The sequence below is a fragment of the Zea mays genome, chromosome 4 (genome assembly GCF_902167145.1).
Source record: "Zea mays cultivar B73 chromosome 4, Zm-B73-REFERENCE-NAM-5.0, whole genome shotgun sequence".
NCBI classification, from domain to species: Eukaryota; Viridiplantae; Streptophyta; class Magnoliopsida; order Poales; family Poaceae; genus Zea; species Zea mays.
The window spans coordinates 149,358,710-149,372,666 of record NC_050099.1 but is presented as its reverse complement, the minus strand read 5'-3'; the positions used below and the strand labels follow the sequence as shown (position 1 = coordinate 149,372,666).

General features: G+C 43.1%; 1 protein-coding gene across 1 annotated transcript; it reads right to left on the bottom strand.

Moving 5' to 3' along the window:
- Positions 1–10,670: 10,670 nt before the first annotated feature.
- On the bottom strand, positions 10,671–13,575 carry LOC103653812 (uncharacterized). Its single transcript, XM_008680613.3, has 9 exons — positions 13,388–13,575; positions 12,818–13,287; positions 12,649–12,741; positions 12,209–12,307; positions 11,784–12,128; positions 11,526–11,702; positions 11,195–11,431; positions 11,077–11,116; positions 10,671–11,006 (listed from the first exon to the last, which is right to left on the bottom strand). Exons 2-9 carry the CDS (start codon positions 13,220–13,222, stop codon positions 10,975–10,977), a joined length of 1,428 nt encoding a protein of 475 aa, XP_008678835.1. The 5' UTR covers positions 13,223–13,287; positions 13,388–13,575; the 3' UTR covers positions 10,671–10,974.
- Positions 13,576–13,957: the final 382 nt, after the last annotated feature.

Genomic DNA, 13,957 nt, shown 5'->3' with positions numbered 1-13,957 from the left:
TATACCACCACCACTCGTATGCAACACACAACCGGTTCTGGATGTACGACCTCGGTCTGTCCGAACACCTCCCGAACCATCCGACATCTTTCGTCGAACTATCCGAATGTACGTCGAGCCTGACACACCGCTCCCAAACAGCACCCCACACGATCTGATAGTCCGGATATGCATACACAAACAGATTGATGCGCGTTAGGCACAATTTTCCTACTCACCTCAGTGACACTACACCCCACCTGCAACACACCATAGTCATAGTATGTCACCACCCGTACAAAATGACGAAGGTTTTCCGACCCCTAGGGAGCTAGAGAAATACATGACAATGGAAGGTGACCAGTCATGCATCAAGCACACACTTGGAGGGTCCCTAGGTGGAAGGTCGACATAACAATGCACGACCACCTGAATATTAGATCCGAACACTTGCCTTGGATTGACTTCAATATATAATTTCTCCAGCGAATAACTAAAAGAAACTTTATAGTCAATAAGTTTCTTATTAAAAATTATTTGGGGCCCTAAAAATTTGTTTTAGGTTCTTAGATTTAAATTTAAAATATTCAAATAACCTTCCATGCTAACACGATTTATTACAAAGTTACAGTTCTCAATACATTCTATAATTTTATAGTTCGCAAGTTTCTAACTTAAAGTTAGTTATTAGAGTCCATAGTCTTTAACTTAAGTTCTTGAATTTTAAAGTCTAAAAATTTTAAACGACATTAAATGTTCACTGGTTAATATCAAAAGTTGTAATGATCAATCGAATCCATAAGTTTATAGTCAGTAAGTTTTTTTTTTGTCTCAAGTTGCTTATAGTCTTAAATATTTATTCTAGTTTCTCATATTTTGAGATTAGTTGAAGTGCTTGATAAGATTCAAATCTTTGCAATTAATATCTCCTTCAATTGAGATCATTTACTGTGGTCAAAATATTCGATACAATATTACGAATTATTAACTAAAAACGATATTATATACATTTATTTATATATAGTCATAAATGAGTATATAGTGGTGTGGTGGTAAAGAGGTGTTGTATGTGATAAATGCCATGATTCAAATCAAAACGCGCGTGTGTGTGTATATATAAAGTCCCTTTATCATGAAACCCGTTAACAAAGAAAATCAGAAGTCCGCCGCCCACTTCATGGAAGAAAGTGGAAAGTCCGGCACGTGGTAAAATAAAGGAAGCGGTCATACCTAAAAAATATTCTGGCGTTTCAATTTATATTTCGTTTGACTTTTTTAAATTTAAGTTTAACCACATCTTATTTAAACTTTTTTACAATTATTATAAATTTTTACTGTGATATTGTTTACCATATAATATATTTTAATTTTGGCTTTGAATTTTCAGTATTTCACTAGAATTTTGAATAAGTCGAGCTAATTAAACTAGGTAAAAAAATCAAACGAATTATAAATTAGAATAGAGAGAGTACAAATAAAGTCATAAAAAATGTCGTCGTAACATAAGACAATTCCCTGGCACAAGTGTGCCGACCTTGGATATATGTAAACCAGCAAAAAGAGCTTTTAGTTGCCCAGTTTCGTTTCTCCCACCGTCCAAGTTGGCATGCATGTCGAAACGCAACGAAAACACGTCAGACCGACTCGGGAGCTCAACAAATAAAGCGCTTTTTTCCTCGCAAAAAAGAAAAAAAAAGCGCTTTAGTAGTTTCACCACCACGCAAGCGATGAATAATCGATCGAATTACATGCATGTGCAGTTCTGATGCATGCAAGGGTCGGAAAACGACCGCTGATTATTAAGTACCGGACCGCGGAGGAAGAGAGGCGCCACTACTGTTACGGACTCAACCATCAGAAAAGCAGTAGAGCTTGGCACTACGGTGCCCGTGTATCGCGTACGTACGTGCTTTCTTCGAGCGGCTAGTTTATTTCGTCGCACACGTTCTTCGATCGGGTTTTCAGCGACAGTACGTGTGTGCGGTACCGGTACGTACAGAAGATCAAGCACGCTGAGTCGCTGACGCACACGACCAGTCCGTTGTCGGCGGCCAAGAACCAACTACCATGGTCGTTCGCTTTCCACGCCACGGTACGATCATGGCGGCCGGGAGCGCATGCAGCAGGGCCACGTCACTCCTCGCTTGCATGTTGCATCTCGTCTGGACTCCGTCTCGCGCCGGAGCCTGCAGCTGGCCGTCTTGCCCTCGTCGTCGTCGTGCGGTGGTTGCTCGGCGCTCGCTGGACTGGTTGCTGTTGCTGGTGCTTTCCGCCTGGACCTTGCACTATCCCCATGTGGCGCGATGTGTCGCGCGGGCGGCACCTTGCCGCACTACCTTTTTCTCACAGGTACACCGGCCGGAGAAGCCAATCATAGGCACTGGCGTGTCAGCGACTAACGGATCCTCGCCTCGGCCACTACTGCCGACTGACGGCCGGGTGGGGCCGGCATCCAGGCACAGTAAGGCCTTGTTCGTTTGTGTCGGATTGGTGGGTCGGAACGATTCCGAGCCGGATTGCTTCTCTAATTTATATAAACTTTGATTAGCCGGAACGATTCCGGGTACAATCCGATGTAACCGAACAAGGCCTAATCTGGGTGATGAAGATAGAATGCTTACGAATCATCCGCCACTGTCCAATGGTTTTTGGTCCCCATGCGTCAGCAAGCGTCGGATGATCCGGTGAGTACTGCACATACAGCGGATCATCCAGTTTGTCAAAAAAAAAAGACCGACACCTAATGGTTAAGTTTTGATTTTTGATTATCCATATAACCATTTGAACTAATATTATAAGTATAGTTCAAAGGATGCAACGTGCATTTAGATGGAGAGAAAGAGGTGATCGGGAATATCAACATCTCAGACGAAGGCACACAAAGAAACAAAGACACACTACACGACGGTTCACTTACAGCGACCTACGGTTGGTTGCTAAAGCGGCTTTTAGCGACCTACGGTTGGTCGCTAAAAACCTTTAGCGACCCATAAGGATGGTCGCTGTAGGTGCCGTCGCTAAAGGCTTTAGCGACCGACATCTTTTTAGCGACCGACCGTCCGTTGCTAATATTGTATTTTTAGCGACCAACCGTGGGTTGCTGTAGTACAGATTTAGCAACCAACCGTAAGTCGTCATACTATATATTTAGCAACCAACAGAAAGTCGCCCTTGTTACAGTTGTTGTTAATAATAATATACATTTAATTAAGCACCACAAATCACAGATTTTTATACACAAATCATAAAGACATACACATTGTTGGGGACTTGTTCTCAAGTGCTAAGAGTTAAGAACAAGGCAACATAAAAAGTGTTAAGTGTTAAAATCCTTCGTCCTTCGAAGCATTATGTTCCTTCGGGAAATAATGAGTCTCGGACGAAGGTCATGAGAGACATACCTTCGTAAACATAACAAGTAATGACGAAGGACTCACATAAAGCATGAAATATGATATAAGCATCACCATAGAATCATTTCTATTTTATTAACATGGAAAAACAGAAATGATTCCAAATTACAAATGTACCTTCGGTCCTGAGAGAAGGTGAAAAGTACGAGCGTGATGCCAAAAGCAAATGCCAAGTCAGCGTGAACAGTACGGGAGTACTGTTCATCTATTTATAGACGCGGGACGCAGCCCACGTAAAATTACATCCATGTCCATTACATTTGTTAACGGCTTATGGAAATCTGTCGAGGCCCCCGAAGTCTTTTCATCTTTAAGTCGGTTCCCCCTTCTGCCATCGCGCCGAAGCTTCCCTGCGCACAGCTTCGGCTACACTCGACCTTCGTCTGGTTCAGGCTTCGTCCTGGCCGTGCTCCATATTCATAATTCTGGATCCGAAAATACCTGTTCACATAATCCACTCGGAAAACATTGTCAAATCATGTTTTTGAGGACCTTCGGAGGACGAAGGCCCCCAACAGTAGCCCCTCGCAATATTAATTTGTAAATAATAAATTCAGATTGCGATATGGACGAAGGCCTTGAGCCGAAGGTCCGAAAAAACACCTTCCCTTTGCTAGAATAGCAACATTCAATGACAAGTGGGGTCTTTCAACTTTCAACGCATCAAGCGTATAAATACGGCCATGCCGCAAACTTATTTCGCACGCTTTCTGGCCAACCACTCCTGCTCATTCATTTTTTAGCTCTTGTGCACTGTGATCTGCTAAGTTTTTAGCTTTGAAGCTTCGGCTTTTAAAAACAGTTTTTTAGCGCTTCCGAAGATGTCTGAAGCTGCTAAGAAGGCTGCTGCTGAGATGAAGCTGAGTCTTGATGAAGAGAAGAACCTAGGGTTTCTTATAGCGATGTCGAAGTCCAACACAGAAAAGATTACCAAGGAAATTCTGGAGGGGCTGTCTGAAGATACTGGTGACAGTGAAAGTTATGATGTGGACAGCGGTGGCGAAGACTCCGAAGATCGCCCCTGGCGACCAAGCCATTCAGTTTATGGTAAATCAACTATCAAAGAGAATCATCTTGTTAATATGAGAGGAAGGTATTTCCGGGATCTGTCCATTGCGAGGGCGGACGAAGGGGAAAAACTTGTCCACACCCTGAAGAAAATGAAGTTGTGGTGTACCGAAGCTTTTTGAAAGCTGGACTGCGATTCCCCTTGAGCAGCTTCGTCGTGGAGGTGTTGAAAATCTTCGAAGTCTATCTTCATCAACTTACTCCCGAGGCAATTATAAGGCTAAATATCTTCGTGTGGGCCGCGAGGAGCCAAGGTCTGAAGCCTGACGCAAGAAGCTTCTGTAATGTTCATGAATTATTATATGAAACAAAGCCTTGGGGCAAAGAACAGTACCATAACAACTTTGGCTGCTACAGCTTCGTTTCTCGGTCCGGGGCAAGCTGTCCCGTACCAACCTTTCGGAGGAGATGGCCCGGGGATTGGATGACAGAATGGTTTTATGTGAAGAATGACTTATCAGCACGAGAAGACATCAAAGGTATAATTATGCGTCCTATTTGGCAAAGCTTCGGCCTTCGGAGGCCGAAGGTTGAAATGAACGAAGCCGCCGAAGAGTGCCGAAGAGCCTTCGGCGTTGTCTGCTCTTTTATAGGAACAAGGGACTTAGTACAAGAACATATCGCCTTCAGGGTGTGGCCGCTTGCTGAGAAATGGGAAATGCCACAAGAAACCATGAAAGAGGCCGACGAGGGTGAGCTTGTGAGACTGAAGTACACCTTCAAATTTGGAGATAAATTTATTGAGCCAGATGATGAGTGGTTGAAAAGCATTGACAATTTAAGTGATGAGCTACTCGGGACCTACTCGAAGGCTGAAGATAATGCAATGTCAGCAGCCTTCGGAGGCCGAAAAAAGAAGAGACTGAATCGGGTATTCGATGCCATTGGGTTTGTCTACCCTGACTATCGTTATCCCACTCGAGGGCAGAAAAGAAAGAACACAACCTCTGCAGAAGAGGAAGCTGCAACTGCTCCTAGCGAGCCAGAATCAAAGAGAAAGAGGATAAAAGTCCTCACACACCGGCCACGCTATATTGAACCAGCTTCGGTGCCTGAGTTCACCGGAGAAGCTTCTTCGGCCACCGAAGCTGAACAGCCAACCTTGCTGCCAGAAACTGCAGAGATGGCCGAAGCACCATCCACAGAAAAAATGGAAGAAGCGAAAAAGCCGACTAAGGAAAAAACATTAGAAGTTTTGAGTCCTGCAGTAAATATTGAAACAGCAAAAAACCAAAAGGGGCCATCAGTGACCCCAAAAAGGAAAAGAATGGTAAATGTACTAGACGTCTTGGAGACAATTAAGTCTTCAAGCACAATTCCAAAAAAGAGTGTTGAAATTGCTGAAGCTTCTACTGAAGCTTCGGCTCAACAAGCTGAAGCTGAAGCTGGGCCTTCAGAGCCCTACAAGGAGCAACCTTTTGAAGCCGAAGCAATAAAAATTCCAGAACCAGTATTAGTTGAAGAAACTGACACCGCCATCCCCGAAGCACCTGCCAGCATGCGTGATTACATGATACGACATGCTTCGGGGAAGAAGCTATCTGAAGAAGAAACTCATGAAGCCATCCATTATGCAAAGGAACTAAAATATCCGAAGGGGGCAGTAATATTCAATGGAACGAATGAAGATGACTTCTTATACTGCCTGCCTGACAACAAAGAGCTATCTGTCTGCCGAGAAATGGCCAGAAGTATTGGTTTCCCGAAGCTTGAATCTGGATTAAGCGCCATGACGAAAGAAGATCTCGCAGACAGTCTTGCGTACAACAGCCTGAAGGTATAGGAATTAAACACTTGAAAAATCCCCTTATTTTTACGCAACTTATTCCTTTTTTCTTATATGAATTCTTTTTCGTATAGGGCCTGATCCTAAGCAACGCACTAAGAGCCCAAAAGAGCGCCGAAGATGAAAGCTATGAAATTGCGTTTAATAATTTACGCTCCGAAGTTATCAGACTGAGAAACGAAGCTTTGGAAAAAGATAAAATTCTGCTTACACTGGTAGATAAAGTGAAAAAAGACGAAGCTGCTTCAAAGGCCCAGGCCGAAGCTCAAAAACGCGAGATTAAAGATCTTCAGAAACAGCTGGCTAGAGCTAAAGAGGAGCGCGCGCTTGAGGAAACGAAACGAGAACTTAGTGATTTTATGGTCAGCAAATTGGAATCAAAAGTTAAGGAGCTTCGCACATCTCAGAGGAAATGCTATGTCAAATCTGTAGAATGTGTGAATAAAATTAAATCCAGCTTCGCCAGCGTAGGCGCCTTTTCCAGCGAAGAGAATTTCTCTCGAGGCAATCCCGAAGGTCCGCTGGAATGGATTAGCCACGAAGCAGAGGCCTTCGAAGAGATTCTGAACAGTCGTGGCGACATATGCGCTTTTTCGGGCGCCAGAGGAATTGCTTCTGTCTTAGAGAAGAAAGGTTGCGGGCATGTAAAATTTTTAGCTCAATCCGAAGCTACCTTATCTTCCGAAGACGTCAAGGACCCCTCGGCCGAAGCAAGCGTGGTTGGTGGCAAATTTTTTACTGATATCTGGAACGACGGCGGCCGAGGAATGGCGCAAGAGATCATCCAAAGGAGCGAAAAAGGCATTCATGACGCCAGAAAAGTGGCAGAAGCTGCCGAAAGGAGTACAGAGCCCGAAAGGCAATTAGGTACCAATTAGTCGCTCTTATTGTGTTGTAATTTTTATTCCAAACTTTGCTCAAGGTTTGCAAAAGTAATGAAGAAATGTTCTCTTCCCTCAGAAACTGCTGGATCAAATGTCGACGAAGAAATTAAACAAATGGCCGAAACTATCTTGGACAAGGTTGTTGACCAACTTCTAAATGAGGCCGCCGAAGAAGTATTGAGAGAAGATTAGATGCTATTTGGAAAAATCATTTAAAGTGTAATCTATGTAACACTTTGTACATTTGAATGTAATATACAAGTCTCCTTTCATTATTGAATTCTTTACGATGCATGAAACATTAAATACATACCATTTTTGAGCCTTTGGCGAAAAAACACCTTCCCTTCTTTTCATGCTTCGTGAAGAAGGCATTCTCCGTTAAAATTATTCTGATGAATCACATCCATGCTTCGTCAAAACATTCTTCGAAGCTATACTCCGAAGCTATACAACTTCGATATTGATCTGATAAAGCTCGCCCATGTTTCGTAAAAATATTCTCCGAAGCTGTATTCCGAAGCTGTACAATTTCGATGTCACTTTCTCAAAGCATCCTTTCGAAGGTTGAGAGTATCTCCTTCTCTTGCCAAATGCAATATGATGTATGATGCTTATGCTATGCAAAATGATGTGATGATGTTATGTTATGCATGTGACATTTGTTCCGGAGATACACATAAAATATATTCGTAAGCTCTGCATTCCCTTGGGAACGTCTTTGGAGCATCTTCGTCTTTTACTTAGACGGTATCAGCGTTGACTTTTCGCTGTAAGCCTCCCTTAGGAGCTTCTTCGCCTTTTACTTAGGCGGTATCAGCGTTGACTTTTCGCTGTAAGCCTCCCTTAGGAGCTTCTTCGCCTTTTACTTAGGCGGTATCAGCGTTGACTTTTCGCTGTAGGCTCTGCATTCCTTTAGGAACGACTTCTGAGCAGAAAACTTACACTGCGCTCCCTTTGGAACGGCTTTTTGTGACTTCATAAACTTACTCTGCGTTCCTTAGAACGACTTTCTGTTACTCCGAAGGATTTTTAATCCGAAGGTCCTCCTTGGTAACGGAAAAAGTTTTAGGCTTCAGCAACTTGGGCCTGTGGAGCAAATAGATTTTCCTCGTGGGAAACAACGAAATTATTACATGAAAACTATCAATGTTTTTTGCTTCACAGAAAATAAAACTGAATAGAAAAGACTGCTATCAAAGGTAGGATATGTCAATAAATGTGCTTCGACTCTGGCACAGTGCTGTTGACTGTGCGAGCTTCGGACTGTTCTCTGAAGTCCCTCTGATGTGGAGCGTATTGACTCCCTTCTGGCTGTTGACCTTGCTGCAATGGAGGTGGAGGCGGAAGCTGCTGCCAGGAAGCTTGAGGTTGACTTGCCGAAGCTACAGAAGCCGCAGGGTGGTTGTCTATGTATTGTGGGACATAAGGCGGATGAAACGAAGCAGTATGCATAACCTGCTTCGACTGAGCTTGTTGAGATGCAGCTTCGGCTAGTTCCTTTTGCTTCTGGATTGTAACATGGCACGTCCTAGTGGTGTGGCCCTTGCCCTCTCCACAGAATAGGCAAAACAGTCTCCTTGGCTGATCTCCGAATCTTCCGCCGAAGCCCCTGGCGCCTCTGCCTCTTGGAGCTGGTGGCCGAAAGAAAGTTTGTTGTTGCCCCGAAGCCTGTGAGGAGCACTGCGGCCTGTTTTGCTGACTCCCCTTATCATCATTCTGAGTGTTGTGAATGGAACGGACATGCCTCGGGTAGTATCTTCCTCCGAAGCCCCTGGTCATCTCAGAAAATCTGAAGGCCTCCTCCCTTCTTTGGCGAAAGTCATTGTCAGCACGAATGTACTCATCCATCTTTTGGAGCAATTTCTCCAAGGTCTGAGGAGGCTTCCGAGCAAAGTATTGAGCTGCAGGTCCAGGACGGAGCCCCTTGATCATGGCTTCGATAACGATTTCATTGGGCACCGTTGGTGCCTGCGCCCTCAATCGTAAGAACCTTCGGACATACGCCTGAAGGTATTCTTCGTGATCCTGAATACACTGGAAGAGGGCTTGAGCTGTAACCGGCTTCGTTTGAAATCCTTGAAAGCTGGTCAGTAACATATCCTTCAGCTTCTGCCATGAAGTGATTGTTCCTGGCCGAAGGGAGGAATACCAGGTCTGAGCAACATTCCTGACGGCCATGACGAAAGACTTCGCCATGATTGCAGCGTTGCCCCCGTACGAAGACACTGTTGCTTCGTAGCTCATCAAGAATTGCTTCGGGTCGGAGTGGCCGTCAAACATGGGGAGCTGGGGTGGCTTATAGGATGGGGGCCAAGGTGTAGCCTGCAGCTCAGCAGACAGAGGAGAAGCATCATCAAAAACAAAATTTCCCTGATGGAAATTATCATACCAGTCGTCTTCGTTGACGAAGCCCTCCTGATGGAGGTCTTTCTGATGAGGCCTTCTGTTCTGCTCATCGTGAGTGAGATGGCGAACTTCCTCAGAAGCTTCGTCAATTTGCCTTTGCAACTCAGCTAGGCGGGCCACCTTCTCCTTCTTCCTCTGCACCTGTTGATGTAGCATCTCCATCTCTCTGATTTCTTGATCTAGCTCTTCTTCCTCAAGCGTCGGGCTAACAGCTTTTCTCTTCTGGCTTCTGGCCTCCCGAAGAGAGACGGTCTCCTGGTTGTGGTCCAGCGGTTGTAGTGCTGCAGCCCCAGCCGCTGAAGCTTTCTTCGGCGCCATAGCGAAGGTCTATAGCTTCCGAAGGTGTTCACGAAGACTCGAAGTGGAAGTGAGTTCACCGGAGGTGGGCGCCAATGTTGGGGACTTGTTCTCAAGTGCTAAGAGTTAAGAACAAGGCAACATAAAAAGTGTTAAGTGTTAAAATCCTTCGTCCTTCGAAGCATTATGTTCCTTCGGGAAATAATGAGTCTCGGACGAAGGTCATGAGAGACATACCTTCGTAAACATAACAAGTAATGACGAAGGACTCACATAAAGCATGAAATATGATATAAGCATCACCATAGAATCATTTCTATTTTATTAACATGGAAAAACAGAAATGATTCCAAATTACAAATGTACCTTCGGTCCTGAGAGAAGGTGAAAAGTACGAGCGTGATGCCAAAAGCAAATGCCATGTCAGCGTGAACAGTACGGGAGTACTGTTCATCTATTTATAGACGCGGGACGCAGCCCACGTAAAATTACATCCATGTCCATTACATTTGTTAACGGCTTATGGAAATCTGTCGAGGCCCCCGAAGTCTTTTCATCTTTAAGTCGGTTCCCCCTTCTGCCATCGCGCCGAAGCTTCCCTGCGCACAGCTTCGGCTACACTCGACCTTCGTCTGGTTCAGGCTTCGTCCTGGCCGTGCTCCATATTCATAATTCTGGATCCGAAAATACCTGTTCACATAATCCACTCGGAAAACATTGTCAAATCATGTTTTTGAGGACCTTCGGAGGACGAAGGCCCCCAACACACATTTTATCACAGTCATAGATCCATCACATAAACACAAAAGCACCACAATTATATGATCACAAAAGTATCACAATTATAATATCATTCACAATTCGATCATTTACAAATAGCTAGATCATTCACAAAAGCTCCAGAGATGATCAATCACAAAAGCACCACAGCGACATCACTCCAGCTTGAAGCAGTTCAAAAGCCCACAACTACATCACTAATGTTTCATATCACTCCAGCTATTGTTCAAAAGCCCACAACTACATCACTCTAGCTGCTCCAGAGCTGATCAGTCACAAAAGCACTAAAGCTACACTAATGCTTCAAGCAGTTCAAAAGCCTTCAGGCAACCACTCCAGCTTCTTGTATCCTCCTGTTTTAAGGTACAAGCTTTCTTTGTCCAGAACACCCTAGAAAAAAGTACATCAAATTAGTATATTGTTGCTACATTTGCAAATAAATATACAGTTTTGATGCTACCTCCACTAGACGGTGTTGCAGCCTTATGCACCAACTTCAGCTGGTGCAATCAAGATCATCATTAAGTTGATGGCTCATATAAATCTAAATATAAACAAGATAAGATATAGAATATTACTTTCTTGTACGGCCATGCAACTGACATCATGTAAGCATCAGCCATAGTTTCCACATTTGCACAAGGGCGAGGCAAAACTGTATCTCGTTTTATCACACAAGTTACAATAACTTCACAATATTGCCTTCCAAGGATCTGGCCTCCAACTGTGGTGCTTGGTTTAGTAGAAACAATTGTCCCTTTAGCCACAGGCAAATCAGATCTCAACATAGCATATAATATGACATCTTTTCCAACCTGGTGCAAATGATTAAGAATAATTTACTTCAATGTTTTTGAGGGTTTATGAAAATAAAGGTTAGAAAATGTATGAAATGAATGAGAGCATTACAAGATCATCATGTTTAGAGTGTGAAGCTTCAGCAAAGTGCCTTGTAGATCTTGGTGAGTTAGCACCTTGCATCTGATGAAATATTTGATCATCCTCATCATCTAATTCCTCATCTTCAGAAGCACAATATTCTTCATTGTCTTCCTCATCCTCAGCAGCAAACTTGTTCCTCATCACCTTAAGAAACACAATTTCATAGCATAGTACAAGGAATCTAGAAAATTAGGATAAAGCAGCATGAATGAAAATATTGAATACCTTATGTTGAAATGAAGTAGAGCCGCGATGTGACATGGGCTCTTCACTTGCCCGGTCTGGTTGAGCCCTTTGCTCAATTTGAGTCTGTAGCTCAAGTACACGCTCTTCTAAAGCAGCCTTCTCACTTTGAACCTTTGTACGAGCAAGAATCTCCATTTGTAGTCTTGTTGCAGTATAAGACTTCAACTCTGGAGTGCCAATATCTTGAGGAGTAGGGCCTAAACCCAAAACACGAACATATCCTTTTGGCTCTTTCGGTCCACAAACAATAGAGAATGCATCACCCTCTTGAATTGATCGGTCCTTTAACTCTGGATATACTCCAAGAACATCATTAAGTTGGTCCTATAGAGAATTAAAGATGATTCACATCATAAAAGGTAATTCAGATAGAAATGTACTAAAAATTAACAACAAAGCCTTACAATTATTGGTTTTGCCTGTTCTGTAGGAACACCATTTTTTCTTGTATGGGTTTGGATAAAGTTTTCATCTCTTCGTGGAGGACGTCCTAGTTTCACAGCCTGCAAACATACTTTGTTCATTGAAAACAACAAGCAGCAGCAGCAGCACAGCAGCACAGCAGCACAAGCAGCAATCTATTTTGTGTCATTGAAAACAGCAAGCAGCAGCAGCACAGCAGCACAGCAGCACAAGCAGCAATCTATTTTGTGTCAATCTATTTTAGCAGCACAGCAGCACAAGCAGCAATCTATTTTGTGTCAATCTATTTTAGCAGCACAGCAGCACAAGCACAGCAGCACAAGCAGCAATCTATTTTCAGACTGGACAATAGAGCTTATATCAAATGTGGAGCAGCAGGATGTAATCATGAATAGAGATAGTAAAATACAAAGAACATTACCAAATCATATTCTGAACATGCATAGCTCACACTGCCGGCTGTATGGTGCATCTTTAGCTTTTGTCGATTTATTTTAGCTTTTTCTGAGCGATCCTAAAAATAGAATAAAAAATATGTGTTACAGGATTGAAGTATGGTTGCTTTATTAGAACTAAAGTGTAGAGCTTACCTGAAATTCAGAAGACATCCAATAGTTGTACATAGAGTGCCAATCATCATCATTAACCCTCTTATCAGGACATTCTGGAATTTCTTTTATAGACAATTCAGGATTGAAGTATCGTTGCTTTATGGATGCTTTAAATTGCTTCCACTTCTTTCCAGCTGTGCGCATAACCCAGTTTAAGGCAGCAGCATCTACATCATAATATGTCTTTATATCCTCCCACAACTCATACTTCTTGTTTATATCAACAAGCCTCCAGTCCGTGGTAGCAATAGACAATTTCTTTCTAACTTGACACCCAATAGCACTTGAAAGTTGTCTAGCACTTTTACCAATAGGCTGACCTCGATCATTGAGTAAAATTTTGATTTTTGGCATTTCAGGTGACCTTGAGAATATTCCCTCCATCTTAGTTATGCCCCTTGCAGGCCTCTTTTTTGTAGCATTGATTGGATCATCCTCGGAAACTTCAACTTAAGCAAATGAAAAGCACACATTGGTAACTGTTAAAAAAAAGTTGCATGTACTAAATGATATACATGATATATAAATATGAGGATTATGAGTAATCACCATTGTCAGTGAGAAAATCTCCCACCGTCTGCAAATCAGCAATCGCTTGTTCGTCTTGAGGTTGAGCATTTTGTCTTTGTGGCCTTGGTCGCAAGTTTGGAGGTTTAGTTGTTGGAACACTTTGTCTTTGTGGTCTTGGTCGCAAGTTTGGAGGTTTAGTTGTTGGAACACTTGTCTTCTGTTTTTTCTACAAGCGAATGGCATGAATGTTATGCAGTAAGAAGCTCTAAAAGCGAATGGCCTAAAACTGGGCACTAAGAAGCTCTAAAATTTCTGGAACTGCAGGTTTAGGGTCCCAGAAAATAGATTCAGACTTCAGATTTTATTTTCTGGAACTGGGCACTAAGAAGCTCTAAAACTGGGCACTAAAATTCTGTTGGTGATCAGATTTTGGTCCTGGGTCTTGGAGAGGCAAAGACAGACTGCAGCTCCGGACGAAAAGACGACTTCAACACACCAGAATATGTTTCGCTCCGGACAGTGATGGCTTACCATACACAGATAACTGGGCACTCACATACACATACACAGATAACTGGGCACTAAGTTTGTTTCTGGGATTCTGTTTCT

Bases quoted from the DNA above. Each gene is read 5' to 3' on its own strand.
- LOC103653812 (XM_008680613.3), bottom strand. From the start codon at position 13,222: ATGGAGGGAATATTCTCAAGGTCACCTGAAATGCCAAAAATCAAAATT. The intron at 12,742-12,817 runs GTAAGCTCTACA...TTCTATTTTTAG, and splicing joins GGATGTCTTCTGAATTTCAG to GATCGCTCAGAAAAAGCTAA. The intron at 11,432-11,525 runs GTAATGCTCTCA...CATTTGCACCAG, and splicing joins ACTCTAAACATGATGATCTT to GTTGGAAAAGATGTCATATT.